Raw genomic sequence first — 24052 nt, 5'->3', positions numbered from 1 at the left:
GGAACGGGAAACAAAGACTTATTAGCCGTGTCAGGGGATCAGGTCAGCTAGCAAGTTATCTAGTAATTCGTACTGGCAACCATGTTTCAAATAAGCCGATCTTCAATGTATCAGAACAATTTATGTATTCAACTATTTAGATCATAATTACAGAAAACAAAAATGGGATTTTGGTTCTTACCCATTAAATTTATTTACTATGGGGGACACTGGATCATGGGTATTAGTGCTCAAACTCCCCCAGCATACACGGATCAAGTGTCCTCATGGATGATCGAGAACGTGGATAGTGAAGTAAGAAAATGGGTGGGTGGGGGCGTGTTATTTATGGCCCGCTAAGCTTCATATTTTCAGTATCGGTAGCCTACATAACTAAATTTTTTGTCACAACATACCTGAATGACTACAGCTGCATCAGTCTCTATTTCATTTTGTTTTTGAGTTTTCAATGTGACTAGTTGCTTGTATGCCACGTATCTTCGCCAGTTCTTTTGGATAACAACTGCAGAAAGTATTCTCTTCAACTTCCGATGCCGTATTAGAAATTTACGGACAGCCAGCTGGATAACACTGGCAGCCTTGTGCTTTTTCTACAAATTAAATTAAACAAAAAAATAAATCAGACTACATACATAAAAGAATGAAGTAGAACATAAAAGTTAAGAAAAAAAATCTGGAAATGTCTGGGAACAAATTGCAATCAACCAATTGTTCCCAAAAGCTGGAAAATGGACAAAAACATTTGCAGAAATTGGTTAAATGAAAAAACTTTAACAGATTTGTCGGAATGACATATTTGTCGGTTTTCCATGTTTGGGAGCAAAATGGTATGGACGCTCAGAAATTACCAGATTTTTATGCCAACCAGCCAGATTGGAAAGATAATCTTATAGTGTTTTTTTTTTTGTAAACTCTTCTGGGTGCAAGTTATTTTTTGCTGCTGGAATATCATTCTAACATGCAAAACTTTGCAGGTACCTTAAACATTCCTTTATGTGACCATAGATGGCTATTCTGAGCTCTGACCTGTAATAACTGCTCTTCTGCTGCCACTTTGTACTTTCTCCACGCACCCTGAATCACCCGAGCTGCCCTCGCTTCCTTGCAAATATCCAAAAATCGGGCACAGAGGTATGAAAGGTACGTAATAACTATCTGAAATACAAGAACAGAACAGTGGGAAGACGTAACAATGAATACAATTAATAAAAGTCATGACAAGAACATCTAAATGAATCACCTAGAAGAGAAACCTCAGTAAGAAGAATAAAAACCACCACATTGGATTTTAACAGATTCCAAAATAAATGTTAAAGTTATATTGCAGAACCTGTAAAATTACAGGTATAGCAAATGTGCAGTATCAGTAATAAGAATCATTCGCATTTGGGATATGCCCACCCCTCGGTGACAATTTTATAGCTGCCCAGATTCAATTTAATGTAAAATTTATGAAGGTATATCCCCTTTAATTACTTATGCAAACAACTTTATGCCACGTTAAAAGTTGGAAATTTGAAACCGATGTGGAACGCTTATAGTAGAATCCATTGATCACAAGATATGAGAATTTGTTTAAACACATTCCAAAATGTATACCTTTCACCATACCTTTTCATCTGGAATTGTATTAGACATATCAGAATGATGGATCATTGCAGGAATTCCTCCAAGGTCAGATACAGCTGTCTGCACAAGACTGAAGTTTGTTCTCTCATTCTCAAGTAGCTCTTTATACAGATCTGAGATGGTGATCCCTATATAAAACAAACAAGAATTTTCCAACTGACACTAATTATCTCATACAATACCCTTAAAAACTTGTTGCCAAGTTACTTCCAGACCTATACCAGCAGGTCTTTAACGGCAAACAGCCATTGACAGTGAATGGGACTAACCATATAATTAATACTGGCAACTTAATCTGTGTGCAAAGTTTCCTTTGTCCATTAGGAGCTCCCCTTCCGCGTTGGACCTATCATCCATCAGAGTCTGACTGGGGTAAGAGCTCTAAGGAATAACCGTTCCTCATAGTTCACATACATACCTGATATGGTACAATAAAATCCATTTACGGACTTAAGTGTCTAATAATAATTAGGAAGATTGAGCATACCGCTTGGAGGTTTAACATTGGACATTGCTGCTATCTGGCATATTAATAATAGGATGAACTGTCGATTGAACTTAATCTGTATTTTAAACGTATGAATTGAGACATTTATGTCATTATTTTAGGTTTCACTTTATTTTTATATAGTGAGCCTGGACACAGACATGGCGGGTCCCTTTGCTAGGAAACGGCCAGGTGGGATATAGAGGAGCCATGCTCAAATCAACTAAGATGCCAGGCTCTCCACCTATCATCATCTAGGCCTCAAGAGTACTCTACGGTGCCACAGTGGCTAATGGAAAAACAAGGTTGTCATGCGTAATATAGGGAGTTGCGCAAATAAGGGGAAATGTGTTATTATAAATAATAAAACATTTAAAGTTCATTAAAAAGGGTGGATAATTGGGTCAAGAATTCCTTACTACACTAAATTTATTGCCATCTATAGCATTTCCTACTACATTCAATTAGCCGATCTACAAACGCAGAGCGCAACAATGTCGGTCAATTGTGGAACATTGTGTAAAATTTGGAGAAACATTAATTACCTTGATCACATATCCCAGGCCACATCTCCAAAGAGTTATCAGAATCCGAGAAAGAATTCAGTCCTGCCATTCCAGTTTCATTACATTCTATAGTCTGAGTTGTCCGCTGACATATGGCGTTTAATGGCACATAGCTTGGGTGGTAATGATTAAGTAGGTAACATAATACCCGCCCATCAGAAAAGGACACTGTGAAATTTTCAACCTATTGCCCAAAGAAAAACAAAAAGTAAAACATTAATAACTTATTTAGTGGAGACAGTGTTTCCATGTATCATAAGAGTCTTGCAAGCAGGGGAATATCCATACACACACACACACACACACACACTGTACTGTATACTGCCAATATACTGCTGGGTGGCTGCAAGTAACAGCAGGTCACCCACCACATGAAAAGTTCACACATGGTCACATTGTCCAAAGCACAATGGTTATGAATTGTAATTGACAAAAAAGAACAATTACTTGCGCAGGTTGTTTCAGGTGTTTGGTTTGAACGAATGTGGATACCTCTCATCCACATAACAGCAAAAAGTCCAAAAATGTTGCCATACAGTCACATGCACCAGTAGTTTGGTGGTGGATTTTAATACATGCGGCTTTATATATTCATTGGAAAGAACGTATGGCCCTATGTAGATATGTCCACATACATCTAGCCTCCATACATGTTTAAAAGCTGCTCTAGTTGCGACATACTCTAGTTGCATGACTATGGCGCAAGCAGTTTAGTGACTGTCCGTTAAATAGCATCTCATTTGTAAATCAGCATGTGTATATTAATGTAGCCGTTTCTGCATATGAAATGCTACGTTAACACTGTTTTTCTGGAAACCAGTTTAGCATTCCATTTCTTATGCCTGGCACATAGGAGTCGACACATTTGTGTTTCAGAGATTAATGGTCTGGACACATCTGCGATAAAGGAATATTAAAATCCTGAAATCTTTTAGAATAAAGAATGCGTACTAGTGTGATAAAATTATATGGAGGATGGAAAAAGCACCTTAAAGAAATAAAAAAATAATTATATGTCACGCATACACACACTTTGGATAATGGATTATTCTGTGTTTCAGAATATTAATATATTTCATTGAGGTATCTTATTGCCTTTCGGTTGTATAAACACATGAAATACACACAAATGTATTAACATTTGTGCATGAAACAAGGTTTCAAAACATGAAACAAAGTTTGTGTACGCTCAGGCACTGAATTTGAATGCCAAGCAATCATTTTTCACACATGTTTAGTGGCAGTTACATAGAACGTCCCCAGCCAATAAAAGATGCCCCCATTAGACCTTTTAGGGTCAAATACGATGTGAAAATTGACAAGCAAACATAATGTTTACATCATATAGGAAATAGAATTTTTTTTAAATACATAGTTTTTTATTTGCATTTATATAACAAAAGGTGAGCAACGCTGGAATTTTTAACGGATATTTTGATCATCTCTCAAAGAGATGGCACTGAAAAGGGTTAAATCTGTCTTCCCCGACTCCCACAATGGGTTCAACAGCAGTCACTACTGTGTGTATGAACGCATATATAGCATGTATCCCATGTTCTGCACAGTTGTGTTCTTAGGGCTATGCTTTTCTTTTTTTCTTGTTAGGTTTGCACTGGAGCTTATAAATCACCTGTGGAACCATATAAAATAGATGATACCACCACACCACCACCACATATTTCCACGAGAATTGCTGATTTTTATGTTTAAATTACTTTATTATTCTATTATTATTTATAAACATCTAAAATGTATGTATATAAAATCCCCCAAAAATGATGATCGTTGTAATGAAATTAAATACTGCAGGCTAGTTGATCCCGCAAGGCTAGTCAATTAGCCCCGCTGGCAGTCCATTCACTGATTTTACTTTATAGTCTACACACGTGGTGATTTCAGAGCATTTTTTAAGTGATCTCACTAGATCGCTTAGAAAACACCCCTACATTGCTCCTTGCGTAGGGGGACATAGCGATGCATGTCCCCGGCGATTAATATCCAGTATGCTGGTTAAATCTACTTAAAGTCGCCAATCAGGGCCAGTGTTCTCACTGGAGAATAGTGGTCCTGACAGATTGCTCAGCACACATCGCTATGTGCCGAGCGATTAATGTGCTCCACATGTGTAAAAAGACCTATAAAAATGGGTTTTACACAAATGAAGCCAAAGTGTTTGCTTTTATTATGTCTTACTTTTGTGCTGTAGAAGGCACACACTGCATTCACCCATTCCATGAGTAGGAGGACTGGCTCACTGTAGTTCTCAGGTATAAAGGGCTCACTGTCACGTCTTCTTGTAGCTGTTGGAATGGAGAGAGCACGGAGGGCAGCCAGCTTCTTCTGTAGGCTGTAACTATGCTTTAGAAACTTAATTTCCTCTTTTAAATGGTCAATATTAAGTAGCAAATCCACCTATAAAAAGTGATAAAATATAATGAGCTATAAAACTTTAATGGCATGGATTATCATGGTCACATTGTGTTTCTTATATATAGGTTTTCAAATATACTTTGCTATGTGAAAATACCATCTCTAAATGATTTGTGGAACATGATCACCAGCCTGAATAGCTGAAGAACAATTCTACGTCTCTGAGTGGTGTGTACTATATCACAGAGCGCTGGCCTCATAGGGACACTATTACACACCACTGACGGAGGTCTGCTATACTGAACTGACACATTGTACCCATCACTGATTACTTACTATCACGTTCCGTACTCATTAAAAGTCACATACAGAAAACATTTAACTCCTAGAATTAGTTCCTAGTAAATTATGAGCAGACGTCTTTAATAAAAAAATACAGATTGTAAATTAAACTGGCCTTTAGCCAATATTTAGCCATTAATACATAATTTCAGTAAGGCCAAAGGGTCTATGGCATATGAAATATAATGTACTAAAGTTACTCCAGCTGCAATCTAAAGAACAGACTATAGGGCTGGTCTTAAACCCAGTATACATGTTCTCCCTCTAGTATGAAGCATTCATATTGTTGGTGGTCTTAGGCAAGCATTATTCTTGATGAAGACTGCTATTTTATTACCTGGAACTTCAACTCAACTGCACTGAAATAAAAGGTGTGTACACAAGGGGTAATATGGTCGCTGAGTGATTTGGGCTTATTATTGCTGAGCGACCATATCGCACAGTGTACCATTTCTCTCAGCGACTTTTCAGTTTGACTGACAAGCCACCATTTAAAAGTCAAAATCGCAGGAGCATGTTCTTTCGTCCAGCAGCCATTAAGGGCTGGCTACGGGAGCGTGCTCCTTGCAATTTATGGCCCTGTACGCACAAAAACATGTGTGTACAGCAGGGCTTGACAAATTTCTTTAAAATCTAGGAGCCAGGATGAAATTGTAGGAGCCAGAAAAACTAGAGAGAGTGACAGTGCGCGCCAAAAATCCCCGCACGCGTGCGAATGGATGTTTAGCATAAACATCCATTCGCAGCTTGCATGCAGAGGAAATCATTTGATGGTTGCCGAACATCGAATGATTTCTACAGCTCTTGCACATCTGAGACACCTCTCTGGAGTCTCACATCTCCGAGCGCCCTGTGCGGGAAGCGGGCAGGCAGCTGACATCCGCTGGCTTTAGCTGCCCGCCCCCCGCACCACCAGACCATTTGCATGGGAACGCCCATGAAATGATGGGCGTTCCCATGCGCTCTGCCCCCCACCCGCAATGCTTGGAGCGAGCAGGGCAGTAAAAGGGCAGTTCGCCATGCCCGCTCAAGGCATCTGCACATGCACATATGCAAAAAATGAAATCAGAATAACCCCCATCATACCATTCTTTAGTTCTTTAGTTCCTGCGAGCTATTTGTCAAATCAGTCAGGTGTGTAGCTAGCACAGGGGGGGACAGTGGACTCCCCAGACTAGCAGTTAGAGGCCTTGGAAGCATAAAGTGGCAGCAGATAGCAGGCAGGAGGGCAGCACCCATCTCAAGGTGCAGCACCATCATAAGAAGCAGACAGGTGTCCTCTCCTGGCAGCCATGATCTTGCTGCGGTCACTGGGTGCTGACCAGCCAGCAGTCCCTGACTCACAGGAGACCATGCAGGGGACGGGAGGGTGCAGCCTCTGGGGATAACTGTACATAGTTGAGGAGTGAAGGATGAGGTGTAGGAAGCGGGAGACATGGTGTGAAGGCAGCACGGGGACCTGGCGTGCATGCCGCGGGGATCCGGTGGCGGGTATCGGGTGCCAAGACCTCAGTTGCAGCGGAGATCCGTCGGTGGTTATAGGGTGCTCAGACCTCAGATACAGCGGGGACCGGCAGGAGCGCTGTGGAAACAAGTGTTCTGTGCACGGCACGCTGATTAGGCCACGCCCCGCTGGCTCGATTTTTGTACTAGCTGCGGGGGACCTGCTTTCCTAAAGCCGGGTGAGTTTTCCATCGCTGTGCCCGGCTGTTACCGCAAACGCGTCGTGACTCTGCGCCAGATTCTGCTTCCTCCCCCCCAAAAAAATCTGGTCGCCAGGAAGCAGAATCTGGTCGCCATGGCGACCTGGCCCCTGGGGTTTGTCGAGCCCTGGTGTACAGGGCTTAACTCTTCCAATCAAGTGGAAGAGGGAAAAGTAAATCTTTTCTCTCACCCATGGGAGAACACTGAGGAGATCATAGGGTATAGCTGGTGCAGTAGAAATCTAGGCACTAAGGGCCTTATTCTAGTTCACTCTAGAGGCAAATTCCTTCTGCACGGGGGCAGATGTAACAGGTGCAGATAGAATTAGATTTGGGTGAGTTATTTTGTTTCTGTGCAGGGAAAATAATGACTGCTTTATTTCTACACTGCAGTATAGATCTCACTTTGAAGAAAAACCCCAACCAAAAGCTAGCTCTCTCTGCACATGTTATATCTGCCCCCCCCCCGCAGTTCAAATGGTTTTGTCCATTTGAGAAGGAACTAGAACAAGGCCCTAAGAGACTAACTTTCAGTGCCTAGATTCCTACTGCACACTTCCCTCTTCCACTCGATTGGAAGAGTTAGGCCCTGTACACATGTGTTTTTGTGTGTACAGGGTGATAAATCGCAAGGAGCATGCTCTGGCTCCTCCTCTCTCACAACCTACCCTCTGCCAATTGCAAACTTTTTTGTTTTTTTTTTTATTTTAAAATAAACTTTATAGTTAGTGTGCTGAGGTGCTAGGCACGTTTTTAACAAATTCTCTGCAGCTATATTTAATGGTTATTTTTTCCCTTATTTCCTTCTCTGCTATGTTGGTGCATCCCATGCTCTAGCAGAATGCCTAGAACACTTCCCATGAGGGACCTTGTATATCCAACCCACATGCTCTCCTCCAACACCGCAACTTGTCTGCATAACTGTTTGTGCATCGGTACAAAGCCTGGGCTCTACAATAAACTTATGCTGGTTAAGTACTTTGGCCAGTGTGTCTTCAACACTTCTTTTAGCTGGTGTCTACTATTTGCTAACAGTTTACACCACAAAATAAATAAAAACACACAACAACACAAAACTTTACCTGGAATGTAAAAACAATGTTCCAGAGCAGGGCCAATGTACGTTCCCGATGTCTGTCCACAATGTCTTTGGATGTAATGAAAACACCTACAGCACACATAATTGTACACATTTACAAAAACTGGATTATATGACCAAATCTAGCTGTATAATCATTTTATTCTTATTAACAGGGGATTTGTCAAGGATTCCTACGTGCCGGGGCTGCACTTACCAGCTGCTGTCTGGCTGAGACTGCTGTGCAGACATATCAGTGTGACATGTCTGATGCAGAGCAGTCAATGCCCCTGTACAGTCATTTGTAAGGGTATTTAAGGGGCGGTAGTTTAAAACATTTCCTAGGGTGCCATGACACCTTGCACCAGCCCTGAGTAAAGCTAAGGAAGCATTAGCTAAATGTTTTGAAAACTTCCAACGGAGCAAAACAGAGATAGAACAATATTTTACTACCGCAGCCCATTTGGCTATTAATGGAATTTCAAATTTGACATTTTGAAAAACAGGAGATTACTGTGCATCTAGTCAGTTATGGATATTTACCACGCTCATCTTTGATTTGAACTCCCCTGTTTGTCAAAACTTGGAAAGAAACTTCTACGTTGTGCATTTTCTGCAGGCGACTTATTGCTGGAACTCTCAGCTTTTTAGACAGATTCCAGTTTTTGGTTAGAAGCTCCATCGTTCTTCTGTTGACACACACACAAAAAAAAAAAAAAAAGATGTAAAAGAAGCATTAGAAAAAGGGAACAGAGCCCATTGATATGACAGGTTGCAAAGCTTGGCTATACTTACAACAATTCATTTATTTCTATGCCTAACAATGCAAATGCTGAAGTTTTATCTTTACTATAGATAAAGCAAAGAACATGAACTAAAGGCTCTGACATGTCAGTGTAACAAAGATGCCCTAAAAAAGGTATACAAAAACAGGCACCACTCAACACACCAAACAAAGTACTTCAGGTAAAAGTATTACATTTTTTGCAGATGACACAAAAGGTATTTAACAAAGTTTAATGGCATAAAATGCAGAATCTTGCAATTATTAAATTCCAAAAGCCTAAATATAGAAGGATCTACGGTAGGTGCATATTTTAGGGGACTTCCTGTAAAGGCAGGAAAATGATGTAACAAAGCAATAGGAAGGGCAAGTCAGATGCTTGGTTACATGGGGGGGGGGGGGGGGGGGGATTTCTTCAACAGACTTTTATAGTGTTCATTCTCGCACTCGCCAATTTTGAAAACCCATGCAGTTCCTGTTCCCTGCCTGGGGTGTCGCTGTCTGCTGTGGTGTTTCTAGCACAGGTCTGGTTTGTATATCAGTGACGTATTACAGTATCACAATACAAGACAAACTCCGGAACTCTACCACTATGTATGGGTTGACAAAATCGGTTTAAAAACCACGCTGAGCATGTATAGGATATCAATACAAGTACCTTGCAGACATAATAATTTGTTTATTTTCAGGAATCACATATTATCAGTCTGAAATCATACCTCCCAACTTCTCACCATTTTATCACCTTTCAAGCTTAGTACATTTGGATCCAGATGGTTTGAAGAAAATTCTTCTAATGTTAGAAGTGGGATTGTAATGAATGTCCGTTGCTGCTCTTTCATTCAATCAAATCTCTAATATATCAGCAATTACCACTGTACATAATTATACAACCTGTATTCTGGGCCAAGTCTGTGCATGTGTTTTATTTAAACCACACATTAAGTATTACTTACACCAAACGAACACCACACTGCAAGTCCACTGCTAGGTTTGTCACTGCAAAGTCAAACTCATCAAGAGGCGTCTGAGTATGACACACGGATAGCCCCAAATAACTAAGGTGGCGTGATAGGTCTCCCTCTCCGCTCAGGAAGTCACGAGAGAATGCCAGCAAGAGCTCTTTACTGGTCTGCAAAAAAAATAAGGAACACCCTGTATACTTTGTTCAAAGTTCAAAATTTAAGACGCATTGATAAAATATAAAAATAAGGTACTTGTTTCCTAGCACGGCCACAAATCTTGGCCATCGGGGGTAATTTTAGTGGCCTGCGACGCGACCGACGCCTCCGATTTTTCCATTGAAAAATCGGGTCGGTCGCGTCGTGTGCGCCTAAAAATGCTTAAATGGTCCACCCGCGATTTCCCCATAGGGAACAATGTTAAATGCCTCAATTTACCCGCGATGACCCCAATTTCCCATAGGAAACAATGTTAAATTGGTCAATTTACCCAAATCATCATAGGGAAGAATGGTAAATGGGCCAGAAAGCCAAAAAAAAAACCCTGACCAGTGAACTGTCCCCCCAAAAGTAGTTCACGCCACCCCGCGATGAACGTGAACCCGAAGCGTGGCGAGCGCAGCGAGTCCGCGAGGGGCGGCGGTACGCGTCCTCCGACCTTTTCATACCCCCACTATCCACTAGGTCGTGGAGTGAGAATAGAATAGTGTGGCGAGCGCAGCGAGCCACCGTGCCCGAAGCGTGGCGAGCGATGCGAGCCCCGCAAGGGGACGCGGATACCTTCACAGGTAAATGCGTCCCTTCGCGGGCTTCACAGGTATCCGCGTCCCCTCGCGGGGCTCGCCACACTATTCTATTCTCAACTCCACGCCCTACTGGATAGTAGGGGTATGAAAAGGTCGGAGGACGAGTACCGCCGCCCCTCGCGGGCCGCTGCGCTCGCCACGCTTCGGGTTCACGTTGATCATGTGGTGGCGTAAACTACTTTTGGGGGGACATTTCAATGTTCAGGGGTGTTTTTGGCCCATTTACCATTGTTCCTATGATAATTTGGGTAAATTGAGCCATTTCACATTGTTTCCTATGGGAAATCGTGGTCATCGCGAGTAAATTGAGGCATTTAACATTGTTCTCTATGGGGAAATCGCTGGCATCGCGTCTGGCCCATCGCACCCGATTTTTTTGCGCATGCGATGCCCGCGATTTTACCCCCGATGACCGCGATTATGATCGTTGTGGCCGTGCTAGGAAACAAGTACCAAAAATAATTATTGATTGTTATATTTCATTTCTATAAATTAGCAATACAGCTGTCGAAGGTTATGGATGACCTCAGGAACATCAGCCTGTCGCTGTATCTTGCAAGAAAAGAATGTGTCCATTTTGAACTTGTAATAATGGGTACTGAAAGATTAGTAGCACAAAGTTGTGCAGGCTAACCGTCATGGAGTACATTGGACCAGAGCACCGGAGCTGCTGCCCGATTATAAATCATACCTTGAATTCAGCATCTTTACAGAATAAACAAGGATCATGATCGATGAGTCTGGACTGCTTGGCATAATCGAGAAAGAAAACCAGTAGCAGCAGCTTCTTCAGGGTGAATTTGGATAAAGCCTCTTCATGACCTTAACAGGGTAAATTGGAAAGCAAAAATCAATAACAAAAGGTTACAAAGCTACAGATAGTGATTATAGAATGTGTTATCATCCTTACCATCCCGATACAGGTGTGGTACAGAAGGATGTCTATATTCTGCTGCAATATCTGGATTCCAAAGCAGTCGATTCAAGATAAAAAGTGCCAGGCCAGTAACATCACTATTACTTTCCAGAGAAATCATCTCCCCAAATAAAGTCTGCAAATCAAATAGGGTGAACATAGAAAAGCCAAATTACGGTCCGTGCAGGCAAATTTAACGCCACATTTAAAACCACACAATATTATTGCAGGAACAATAATTTTCCTCAAAAAGGCGAGAAAAAAAAATGAAACCTAAACAGGTATCAAGTACAGCAACTTACAGCTGTTGTAGAGAATGAGCACTGTAAGAGGGGAAGTTGCCCTGGTTCTGGCCTGAGGAAGGGGCTTTACAAGGAATCATCTGCCAAGATTGACAAATGTACCCCTTTGCAAGGCTTTTAAAAAAGGAACAAATTACCCCATGTGTGGTCACGGGAGACCCATATGTGGCTGCAATTATTGTTATAAGGGGATTTTTGTAAGAACTTACCGTTCGAACCCCTTTCTCTGAGTCCAGTCCGGTGACACAGCTAACCTTGGGATGTAGAGGGGTCCGCCAGGAGCCAGGCACCTATGCTTCAATTCTTTGGAAGCAGGCTCCTCCCTTCTGCATCCCATCATGCTTCAGTTCAACTTCAAGAGCACACTAGGATACATAACTCAGAACAATGCCTGAACATCTTTTTTATATATACATACATACATATATCTTTCAAGGCAACATAACATTAACCATAACATGGCAACACATGAACGGTACACTTAACTGAGCGTAAGGGAGGGATCGCTGTGTCACCGGACTGGACTCAGAGAAAGGGGTTCGAACGGTAAGTTCTTACAAAAATCCCCTTTTCTCTTTCGTCCAGTCCGGTGACACAGCTAACCTTGGGACGTTCACGAGCCGGTCCTTTGGGAGGGTACGCTCAGACCAACAGTTCTCATCACTGCCCGTCCAAATGAAGCGTCCTCCGACGCGAACTCATGAAACCTGTAAAATTTGGTAAAGGTATGAACAGAGGACCAGGTGGCAGCCTTACACAACTGTTCTGCCGTAGCCCCATGGCGCACCGCCCAGGAGGAAGCAACCGACCTGGTGGTATGTGCATTTATCCGAAGACGGAACTGGTCGACCTGCTCTACAGTAGGCAAAAGCAATGGTAGATCTCAACCACCGAGCGATGGTCTGCTTCGAAGCAGGCCACCCAACCTTATGCACATCATATAGCACCAAGAGCAAATCCGATTTCCGAATGTCCTTCACCCTTTCAATGTATTATTCGCAAGGCGCGAACCACATCCAATCTCTTTAGTTTGTCCCTATTTTTAACCCCCTCTGGGGGAGAAAACACCGGAAGTACAATGTCTTGATTCAGATGAAAAGACGACACTACCTTAGGTAGAAATTTAGGGACTGTTCGCATCACAGCCCTGTCATCATGAAAAATCAAAACGGTGACTTGCACGCCAAAACACCCAACTCAGACACTCTTATGGCTGATGCAATGGCCAACAAAAAAGTAAGTTTCCACGTCACATACTTCAACTCCGCAGATCTTAATGGTTCAAAAGGAGGATTCTGTAACATGGATAAGACCAAAGACAAGTCCCAAGGCGCCACCGGCTGCCTGTAAGGAGGTTTAAGCCTAGCAACCCCTTGTAAAAAGGTTTGAATCTCAGGTAGCAAGGCTACTCTTTTTTGAAAAAATATGGATAAGGCCGATAACTGCACCTTTAAGGATTGCAGACTAAGGCCTGATGAAAAACCATCCTGTAAAAAATTCAAAAGTCTTGATAATTTGAATCTTGACGTGTGAAGATTCTGTCTCTCACACCATCTGATGTAAATCTTCCACACCCAATGGTAATTAGCTGCAGACCCCGGCTTACGAGCTCTCAGCATGGTCTGGATGACCTCATCAGAAAACCCCTTCTTTTTCAATAAGGAGGTTTCATAAGCCTCGCCGTTAAATTGAGACGACCTGGGTCCTCGTGAAGAAACGGTCCTTGGCTCAACAGGTCCTGTCGATGAGGAAGCCTCCAGGAATCCTTCGACAACCTCAGTACAGTGGAGTACCAAGACCTCCTGGGCTAGTCTGGAGCAATCAGAATTGCTCGTACCTTCTGACTCTTTATTTTCCTCAACACTCTTGGCAACATGGGAAAAAAGGAGGAAAGATGTATACCATCTGGAAGTCCCACTGAACTGTCATGGCATCTACTGCCCAAGCAGTGGGATCCCTCACTCTGGAACAGAATCTCTGAACCTGACGGTTCGAACTTGTCGCCATCAGGTCTATGTCCGGAAGACCCCAACGACTCACAATCTCCTGAAAGATTTCTTGATAAAGGGACCATTCTCCCTCCTGAAGGGATTCCCTGCTAAGTAAGTCCGCTTCCACATTCCTGACTCCTGGAATAAATATCGCCGACAATGCTGGTACGTTTGTCTCCGCCCAGCTGAAAACCTTGGAGACTTCCGCCATCGCCATCCTGCTGCGAGTCCCGCCTGGATGGTTCAAATAAGCCACTGTTGTCGCATTGTCCGATTGTATTTTCAGCGGAGACCCTTTCAGCAAGGATTCCGCTTGGAGCAATGCATTTAGAACTGCCCTCAGCTCCAAAATGTTTATGGGTAGTCTCGACTCTTCTACTAACCAAAGGCCCTGCAATCTCAGATGAAGACTTACTGCTCCCCAGCCCCTTAGACTGGCGTCAGTCGTTATGACCAGCCAATCCCAGGACCTGAGAGATCTCCCCAGTTGCAAGTTCTCCACATTCGTCCACCACAAGATGGACTCCCTGGACTCCGGTGACAGGGCTAGAACTTCCATTTTCATTCTCTTGGCCTTCCCTGACCAACAGGCTAGGATGTTCCACTGGAAAATTCTGGAATGGAACCTGGCAAACTGTAAGGTGTCGAAACTTGCCACCATCTTTCCTAGCAATCTCACACCCTGCCACACCGATGGTGTTGGGGCCTGTAGAATTTCCAAGACCCTCAGTCGAATCTCTACCGCTTTGGACTCTGGGAGAAACACCCTGTGAAGATGTGTGTCTATGATCACCCCCAAGAACTTCAAGTTCTGTGTAGGTGTCAACTGGGATTTTGGTAGATTTAAAATCCAGCCCTGACTTTTCAAAACGGTGTCGCCACTTCCAGGTGAACCTGTAACAATTCTGCCGACTCTGCTTTGATAAGTAGATCGTCCCGATAAGGAATAACAATTATCCCCTTTAACCTGAGAGCTGCAGCCATGATGGACATCACCTTGGTAAATACTCTCGGAGCCTTTGCAAGTCCAAACGGAAGTGCTTGGAACTGCCAATGTCTTCCCCCGATTGCAAAGCGGAGTAAAGATTGTAAATCTGTGTGGATCGGGACATGGAGATATGCATCTCGAATATCCACTGACGCTAGGAACTCCCCAGACTCTATGCTCAAGAGCACTGACCTTAGAGATTCCCTTTGAAAATGATCCACCCACAGATGAGCATTTAAAGATTTCAAACTTAGAATGGGCCTGAAAGACCCGTCTGATTTCGGAACTAAGAAAAGTATCGAATAGAAGCCTTATCTCCTTTCCTCTCGAGGGACAGGTATAACTACCCCTTTCTCCTCTAGAGATAAAGCAGCACCCAGAAGTGAAGCTCTGAGAGATGCGGTTTTCGGTAAGGGAGTGGGGAGGAATCTGTGAGGGGAGTGACCCCTGAGTTTTATTCGATATCCCTCTGAAACAATCGAGAGTACCCACGGATCCTCCGTGGTCACCCTCCAACTGTCCTGAAAGTGTAGGAGGGGACCCCCTACTCTGATTCCAGAACAGGGAGTCTCCGCCCCGTCATGCAGAGGGCTTATATTCCCCCTTGGCGGTATGCTTCTTAGCAAAGGCGCCAAACTTGGACTTAGACGCTTTACCCCTGCTGGCTTGGAGACGTCCACGACCTGACTGACCTCTGCCAGTAGCTCCCCCTCTAAAGGAGGGACGAAAGGACTGCTTAAACACTCCAAACTTTGATCCAGTCGCCTTTGAGGTAGTGGGGAGAAAAGTGCTCTTACCCCCGGTAGCCTGTTTGATAATCTCATCCAGCTCTGAGCCAAACAAAAACTCTCCTTTCAAAGGAATAATTTCGAGACTTTTTAGACTCACTGTCAGCCTCCCAGGCTTTCAACCAGAGAGCTCTCCTAGCAGTAACAGACGTGACCAAAACTTTGGACGCCATCTTGGCACCCTCTTCGCTAGCCTCACATATGTACTCAGCAGCACATCGTAGCTTTTCTGCCAGAGAAAAAACCTCTGCATCATGTTGGAGAAGACTCCCCAAAGTCTCTGCCCACTTGATCATGGCCTACGCCACCCAAGCCGAAGCAATGATAGGCCGCATGGTGAAACCAACACCTTCACAAACTGCCTTGAGACAGCCTTCAACCTTTTTGTCCACTGGATCTTTAACGGCCGCCCCACCCTGCACTGGCAGAGCTGTGGCCTTAGATAACCTTGCCACAGAGGAATCCACTAATGGAACTTTCTCCCAAATCTTAACATGGTCCTCAGGCATAGGATACATGTTAGCATACCTCTTTGCCATTACCAGCCTTTTCTCCGGAGACTTGCCAGCCTCGTCTAACAAGGCAATAATGCCTTTATCAGAGGGAAAAGATACAGGATCTTTACGGCTCCTTTTAAACACACACTGTGCAGCAGCCTTTTCCTCCGCAGGCAAATCCAGAGTCTGTTTAACAGCCAAAATGAGGTCTTCAATACCAGAGGTAGAAGAATCTATATCCTCCCCCTGTGACCAACATAAATCATCTTCATCAACTCCATCATCTGGGTCTGCAATTAATGGAGGTGCCATAGAAGAACTCTGTCTAAACATGACATCATCAGATCTTTTGTGAACTGCTCTAAAAGAGAAGACATTTTATGCACACCCTGTGCCGTGTTCTGCATAGCTTGCAGCCATATAGGGTCTCCCTGTGAAAGGGTAAAGATCCCTGAGATGAAGGTATAGGACCCTGTGATCCCACCAAAGATCCCCTCTGCTTATTTAAAGCCTCTGTCAAAGCCTTGACAGACTGTCCCAAAGCTACAGCCCACTCAGGCTCAGCTCCACCTGGGCTATGAGTCCGTGACCCAGAGGGTACAGCTTCACAGGAAGGGCACAATTCCCCCTGGTCTAACTGTTCACAAGATAAATTTACATTACATTTTTTGCAATGATAAAACATCTCCAGCGCTCCCCCCCAGCAACAGAACTGTACTCGTCCGCCATGTTAATATCAGAATATAACAATACTGTTTAACGTTCAGACCAAATCACAGAGTAATGCACACAGTGTACTTATCTGTATCTGTTGCCAGTATTCAGCGGGGGAAGCGTTTTCCAGAGAGACTTCTCAGCAGGTCTGTCTATTTCAGCTCCGCAGCACGCATGGGAAATGGCGCCAGGATCAAAGGGAGAAGCAAAGTCTCCCTTCAGTGAGGGTAACCGCCGTCTTTTGGCGCCAAACTCACACACAGGCGCTCCCACTGTGTCTCTCTACCTCCAGTAACTCCCCCTCTAGGGACCACTCGGAGTTGCCCAGAAACGCTGGGCGTCCTGTAAGAAGCTTCAACTCCCCTGGGGGATTTCAGCTTCTAAACTCTTAAAGATGGCGGCCGCCATCGCTGGGGGACCCGTCCCCAAGATCCCCTTCTATGCAAGGCGCTGGATGGGGTCCCCCGGAGCCCAGGACAGGTCTCCGCTTGAGCGGAGCTCAGCGCTGTGCAGAGCGCACATTCCTCAGTGAATGTCCCTCTCTGCACACAGAACACTGACAGGACGCGCTTCTGTCAGCGTCCTGTTGCGCTCTCAGCGTGTACTGACTTCAACAGAAGTCACACGCTGGCAAAACCTGCATCTAAGCTAACTGTTAATAAAAAAATAAAAGCCTTTCTGACTAAAAATCCAAAGAAAAAGTGTGGCTGCTGCGCAGCCACTCAGCATTGCACCCACTCCTGTGGGCACCTAAACGAAACTGAAGCATGATGGGATGCAGAAGGGAGGAGCCTGCTTCCAAAGAATTGAAGCATAGGTGCCTGGCTCCTGGCGGACCCCTCTACATCCCAAGGTTAGCGGTGTCACCGGACTGGACGAAAGAGAAATTACTTTTGATAGGCCATAGCTACATCCCTTCATCAGTAACCCGGCCCACATGCGCTCTCTCAAGCCCTTGTTGAAGAAATTCCTGTCAGCAATTATCTGTTACACCTTGCTTGGAAGTGTAGTTCAACAACACCAGGAGAAGCACAGGAGACGAATGGCCAGTAAAACAGGTTAATATGAAATGTGCTGGTTGGATTGGGGCATGAACAGTCACAACTACATACTTAAATTAAGCCATTACCTCCAGTCCTATACGAAGCCACAATGGATTATAGGAAAGAAGCCAATTCAGGATTTTCTGGCGCTCACCTAGAAAATAAAAGATTACTGTAAAATAGGTTGTTCTTCTAAACCTGTGGCCAGCTCATCATGCTGGCATGTTAAATACATTTGTTTTCCAAGCATCCTTTAAAATATAATAAACTGAACTAATTTATTGCCAAAAATGCAGGAGCACATTTGCATATTAGAATGAGATGTAACATCTAAAATAAATCGTATGAATGAAGTCACTGTGTTGCGGTGTTAGAGGAGTATCTGAAACTTTATCAGAATGTACAAAGAACATTAATTTACAATGATCTGCTCCTGCATTCTTGGCCTGTATGTCGTAAAATCAGTCAAAGTTGGGATGCACCTAATAAAATACAAATGGAAAATGTGGGTACGCAAATAAGTCGCACCCTTCTATTACATGCTAAATAATGATATACAAAATTACAAAACAGAAAAGTATCTTAAGAAGGGTACTACTAAGCGGACTTCCGCTTCTGGGTTCATGCGGTGCGCAGCTTGATACTGCAGCTCCATGCCAGGACCCGACCACCCGCTACTTCGTGCTGGCTTACGCCTCCCCAATCACTCGCCTATCTCCCTCATCCAGCGGTGCATGGATAAATTCCTAGTCTCTGGGGGACAGCAGGGACCGCAGCCACAGCGTAATGAGAAGTGCAGGGCTGAATCCAATATGGCGCCGGACCCAGACTCCGCTCCCCAGCCCCCAGGATCCAGGAAACTAGCAGAAGCACAGGAAGAAAATGACTCCTTACAGGTACGGGGCAACCCCGATTCCCCTGTAACCTACAGGGAGGTTGTAGATGCCATCATCACTACCACGACCCCCCTCCTATCTAAAGCAGTTAGTGAGATCACCCAACAGCTGAAGCACCTCACAGTCAGAGTCACTGATACTGAGCACAGAGTGGGAGCCTTATGTCATGATATGCACATTAGTCAAAAAAACATTATTACATTACAGAAAGAAAACCTCCAGCTGTGGAACAAATTAGATGAGATGAAGAATCGCTTAAGGAGGAATAACATAAGAATTGTAGGCCTCCCAGAAGCTGTTAAAGGCTTGTACCTCAGCTCCTTTGTTACCTCCACTTTACCCCAACTACTAGGCATCTCAGAAGAACTCCTTTGATATGGGGCAAGGTAATGCTGTACCTGCAGACGCAATCCACCCCTGTCACCGCTCTCATTTGATCTATAAACCTCCAGGACCCTAAAAGTTCTATCACTCAATGTCAACGGCCTTAATTCTTCCACAAAACGTGCCATGGCTATACTGTGTTTTTCCAGTATAATCATGTTACAGGAAACCCAACTCAAACCCCCTCATCCCTCTATTTCTTGTAAGAAATACCCCAATGTATAATAGTGTTCCCGCTAGGCTGTTTTAGCGGGGCGCTGCGCCCTGCCCGATTTTTAAAGGGCAAAATGCGCCCTGCCCCTCTAGCAGCGCCCCACTAAATCAGCCTGCGGTCTGTCCCGCCGGAGTGCCCGGGCCGTCACATCGCTGAAGGGGGCTTGCCCGGCCATGGCTATGTCCCGGCAGCTCAGTGACGTAGTCATGGCCGGGCAAGCCCCCTTCGGCGACGCGGCGGCCCGGGCACGCCTCCTTCAGCGACGCGGCGGCCCGGGCGCGCCTCCTTCAGCGATGCGGCGGCCCGGGCGCGCCCCCTTAGTGACGTCGGCGCGCCCCCTTAGTGACGTCGGCGCGCCCCCTTAGTGACGTCGGCGCGCCCCCTTAGTGACGTCGGCGTGCCCGGGCACGCCCCCTTAGTGACGTCGGCGTGCCCGGGCACGCCCCCTTAGTGACGTCGGCGTGCCCGGGCACGCCCCCTTAGTGACGTCGGCGTGCCCGGGCACGCCCCCTTAGTGACGTCGGCGTGCCCGGGCACGCCCCCTTAGTGACGTCGGCGTGCCCGGGCACGCCCCCTTAGTGACGTCGGCGTGCCCGGGCACGCCCCCTTAGTGACGTCGGCGTGCCCGGGCACGCCCCCTGTAGTGACGTCGGCGTGCCCGGTCTGCCCCTCCAGCGCATTCCTCATTTGGTTCCTAGAAGGAACACTATATATTACTCCTCCATGTCTTCAAAAAGATGTGGCACAGCCATTCTACTCCACCGTGACCTTCTCCCTAGATGAAGGCTATAAGCCGAAACGCGTTGGAGCACACATATCAGCCCAGCAGCAGGAATATTAGTGCAGCAACCATACGCTTTGCTGGAGTTTCTGGACGTTTAAGCCGGTCACGTGACCCGGAAGAGCAGAATAGGAAGGAGCCGCCGTCCATTAGAACATCACAGGACGAAAAGACGGGACAAAGGAAGGAGTGAGAAGGACACAGGGAGAGCAAGGTTAGTAAGGCAGGGTCCGGAGTGGAAAGCGTAGCGAGGGACAATTAGCAGGGTCTCGCTCACTTCCCAGAAATACCGGAGTCAACCTGTGGAAGCTGACGCCAGCTGCAACCGGCTCATTCTCCCGGCGTCAGTTGTGCTGACCAGGGAACCGGTAGGTCCGGATGGAAACCGTGACCCAACCAACTCTCCCTGACGCACCCCACAATCAGAACCATCAGTCCAAGCAGGCCCACCCCCAAAAGGTCAAGCAACATCACTGACAGATCTAGGATATATTCTGCGGGACGCCGCAACAGGTCAAGTATCTGATAAAAACTTCTCCAGTTACCCCGGGAAGCCTGGCAAACTGCCCACTCCTCACAACATTGTAAACTAAGGAATTTGAGCCCACAAATTTGGGGAAACTCAGGTTCCAATAATGGATGTTATGTTAAAACAATCACAATCTGTGCAACAGATCTAACTTTAATAATGGACAAAACTGCACCTGCATATAGTAGACTGTTAGAATAACCGTACTGCAAATTGTGTTTTATATGAACTTGATATTAAGACTTGTATATTAGTTTTGGTACTTGTTTCCTAGCACGGCACCCACAGTATCCAGTCGTATGGCATCTTATGCATTGTATCGCATCGCATGCCATATACCCGCATGCGATGCGATTTTAAATTGTATAAGCAACCTAATGGGATTTTTCAATGTTAAATGGCCCCCCTATACGATATTTAATTGTATAAGCGCCCTAATGGGTGCTTACTATGTTAAATGCACCCCCACTATCAACGCCAACCCGGCCAACCCGAAGCGTGGCGAGCCAGCGAGGGGTGGCGGTACGCGTCCTCCGACTTTATAGCTATATACTTTGAGCCTGAAGCGTGGCGAGTGCAGCGAGGGGATGCGTATTACTTTATATGTATTCTGCGTCCCCTCACGGGGCTCGCCACACTATCTACAATCAACTCCACACTGACGTGGATGGTGGGGGTATGAAACGGTCGGAGGACGCGTACCGCCGCCCCTCGTGGGCTCGCCACGCTTCCGGTTGGAGCTGATAGTGGGGTGCTTTTAACATTGTAAGCACCCATTACGGTGCTTATACAATTAATAATCTTATAGGGGGAACATTTAACATTGAAAAAAACCATTAGGGTGCTTATACAATTTTAAATCGTATACCATTGTATATGGCATACAATTTAAAATTTTATAACATCGGCTGACATCACATCGCATACCATTGTATGCCTTATGGCAGTGATTTTCAACCTTTTTACCTGGCGGCACACTAAATAAGATTTTAAAATTGCCAAGGCACACCATGAGATCGCTACAGAGCAAAACACATTAGCCTCCCCAGGAAAAAACCCAAACCTATTGGCCCCCATATAAAAAAAAACAATCACACTGGTCCCCACAGGTAACACAAAGAAAATACATGGGCCCTTTACATGAAGAGACCAGTAAATAACAGTTGAACTGGTGGGGACTGTAAACTGGTTTGGGCATCTCTAGATCTGGGGGCACACTTGAGAACAGCTCAAGGCACACTAGTGTGCCACGGCACAGTGGTTGAAAAACACTGCCTTATGGTATACAATGCGATGGGCGCCGTGCTAGGAAACAAGTACCCTAGTTTTAAGTATACCATTTTTACAATAAATGCCAATTATTTTAGCCATTATACCTCCAAGTGTATTATATTATACTGACTGATAAGCTTTTTAAACCCTTTTAGTACATCTGCTAATCACTAGAAAGCATTCATTTACCAACAAGGGTAAGGGCAGAGCGCAGCACAAAACTCCAAATTTATCCTGTAAACCCAAAGCGGACCAAGTCAACTGTTAAGTGCAGCAGCTAGCCCGAATACATTAGGTTTAGTGCGCAGGTAAAGAACCCCCTGTTTTTCTATGACAAATGCCAAATTCTTCCATTGTTTTTAGTCACGTCGTAAGATTTTAAAATTCTGGCGCAAAGTACTCCATGATATAAACAAAATCTTTAACACAATATCAATAGATCCACTAGCTTGTCTTTGCCTTAACTTCCAGAACTGGTTCCCCAACTTCCCCACCTACTGCCAATAATTGTAACGATGGCAAAAAAAAAAAAAAAAAAACTTATCCTAACCAAATGGACCACACAAACTTCCCCATCGGTAGTTGAACTTAATGACAGAGCTCTTCAACTATTACTCTTGGATATGGGAACCATAGGATCAAACACACCCACAGCATTTATCAAAAAATGGGAAGTCTTTATTAACTCCTTGGACTCAGATGCTAAAAGGAGTCTACGTTTACCTCCCATAGTTAACCAATTAATTCATTAATCCCCTTCAAATACCACCCCTCCTCTTAAATAAGTCTATCCTGACCTTCCTACCCAGGGCCTTGGTGAGCAGTGTAGCGTTGCCTCTGCGAGTATAGCATGATAACCATCTTTAAAACCTCCCTCTGTTTAAAAGGAGTCCTTCCCGACCTGTTGCCATATTCCTTTATCTCAAATAACCCATCAGCAAGCCTCAAGTCCATGTGTCCACTTACTACTTATAACAAATGTTGAATGATCCTGATGCCTCTGAACCGAAAGCCTCTTAGAATACTCTAACACTATGTTGGAATCACCTCAGTGGCATGGACTCCACTTCCTCGTCACTAACCTTGTTCAACATACCAGCGCTATCGCTATATCTATATATATATCTATCTATATATATATCTATATATCTCTGTAATGTTACTGGCTACTATGTGGCGCCGCTGAATGGCTGCCTGGGTACTGCACAGCTAGGTAAATATGTTCCCAATGTCCGTGTCCCTTATTAGAATGCGTCTTGTGCATATCTGTATGTGTGATGTATATCTGTACTGCCATTGTTGCCTGTTCCTTGTACAGATAACCCTTTGTATTACAGTATGTGCATTGTTATTTTTAATGTCTGTAAAGCGCCTTGAGTCCTGTTGGAGAAAGTGCGCTCTATAAATAAAACTTAGTGTTCAAATCTCAGGTGGGACCCAGAGTTATTTATGGGAAGGGGTATTACAGAACCCATATTGGGCCAGGTAGGTAGTTTTTTACCCGGCAATTGTATCGAAAAGCATTATACACCAGATTTTTGTTAATTGGGATAAAAAAATGAATACATTTTTTTTTTAAATTGCATCTCTCAGGAAATCTCAAAAAGATTTTGGCCAATCCAGATGCAGGGCCAAAACAGGTTAAGCAGGGGCAAATATAAATATAAAAATAAATAAGTAAAACTTTACCAATATCCTTCCACAGATGTCTGTCTTTCCTGACAAGAAGACGTCTTGCTTCAATTTCTACTTCTAATCTTCGTATAGCTTTCACTACAGGATCGGAGGTAAAGAGACGGCATGCAGATCTCCTCAGCCGGTTCAGCCTACATCGGGCTGTGTAAGCTTTAAGAGAGACCTCTTCCTTGGTAGGAGCTTTTGACACACTCACTTTGTGATTCTCAGGCCCCAGGATCAAGGCAGCTGCATTTACTATTCAGAAAAAATAAATAAATAAGGTTTTACATACAGAAAAAAATAAAACGGGGTCCCAACTTTCAGCACCACTCA

The 24052-nt window shown here is 44.5% G+C and overlaps 1 protein-coding gene across 1 annotated transcript in view; it reads right to left on the bottom strand.

Moving 5' to 3' along the window:
• ASPM (assembly factor for spindle microtubules) overlaps positions 1-24052 on the bottom strand; it is a 63071-nt gene that overhangs the window by 29257 nt on the left and 9762 nt on the right. Inside the window, exons 7-18 of the mRNA XM_083156887.1 lie at positions 23732-23974; positions 18053-18120; positions 11638-11779; positions 11419-11549; positions 9916-10091; positions 8719-8864; positions 8180-8265; positions 4876-5094; positions 2662-2866; positions 1612-1757; positions 1027-1155; positions 396-590 (exon numbers count right to left, since the gene is read on the bottom strand). Coding sequence (XP_083013013.1) covers positions 396-590; positions 1027-1155; positions 1612-1757; positions 2662-2866; positions 4876-5094; positions 8180-8265; positions 8719-8864; positions 9916-10091; positions 11419-11549; positions 11638-11779; positions 18053-18120; positions 23732-23974 — 1886 coding nt within the window. The remainder of the gene's footprint in view (positions 1-395; positions 591-1026; positions 1156-1611; positions 1758-2661; positions 2867-4875; positions 5095-8179; positions 8266-8718; positions 8865-9915; positions 10092-11418; positions 11550-11637; positions 11780-18052; positions 18121-23731; positions 23975-24052) is intronic.

This window comes from Crinia signifera, chromosome 8 (assembly GCF_055691185.1).
Source record: "Crinia signifera chromosome 8, ASM5569118v1, whole genome shotgun sequence".
Classification (NCBI taxonomy): domain Eukaryota; kingdom Metazoa; phylum Chordata; class Amphibia; order Anura; family Myobatrachidae; genus Crinia; species Crinia signifera.
The sequence above is the reverse complement of the archived record's forward strand: the minus strand, read 5'-3'. Positions and strand labels throughout refer to the sequence as shown.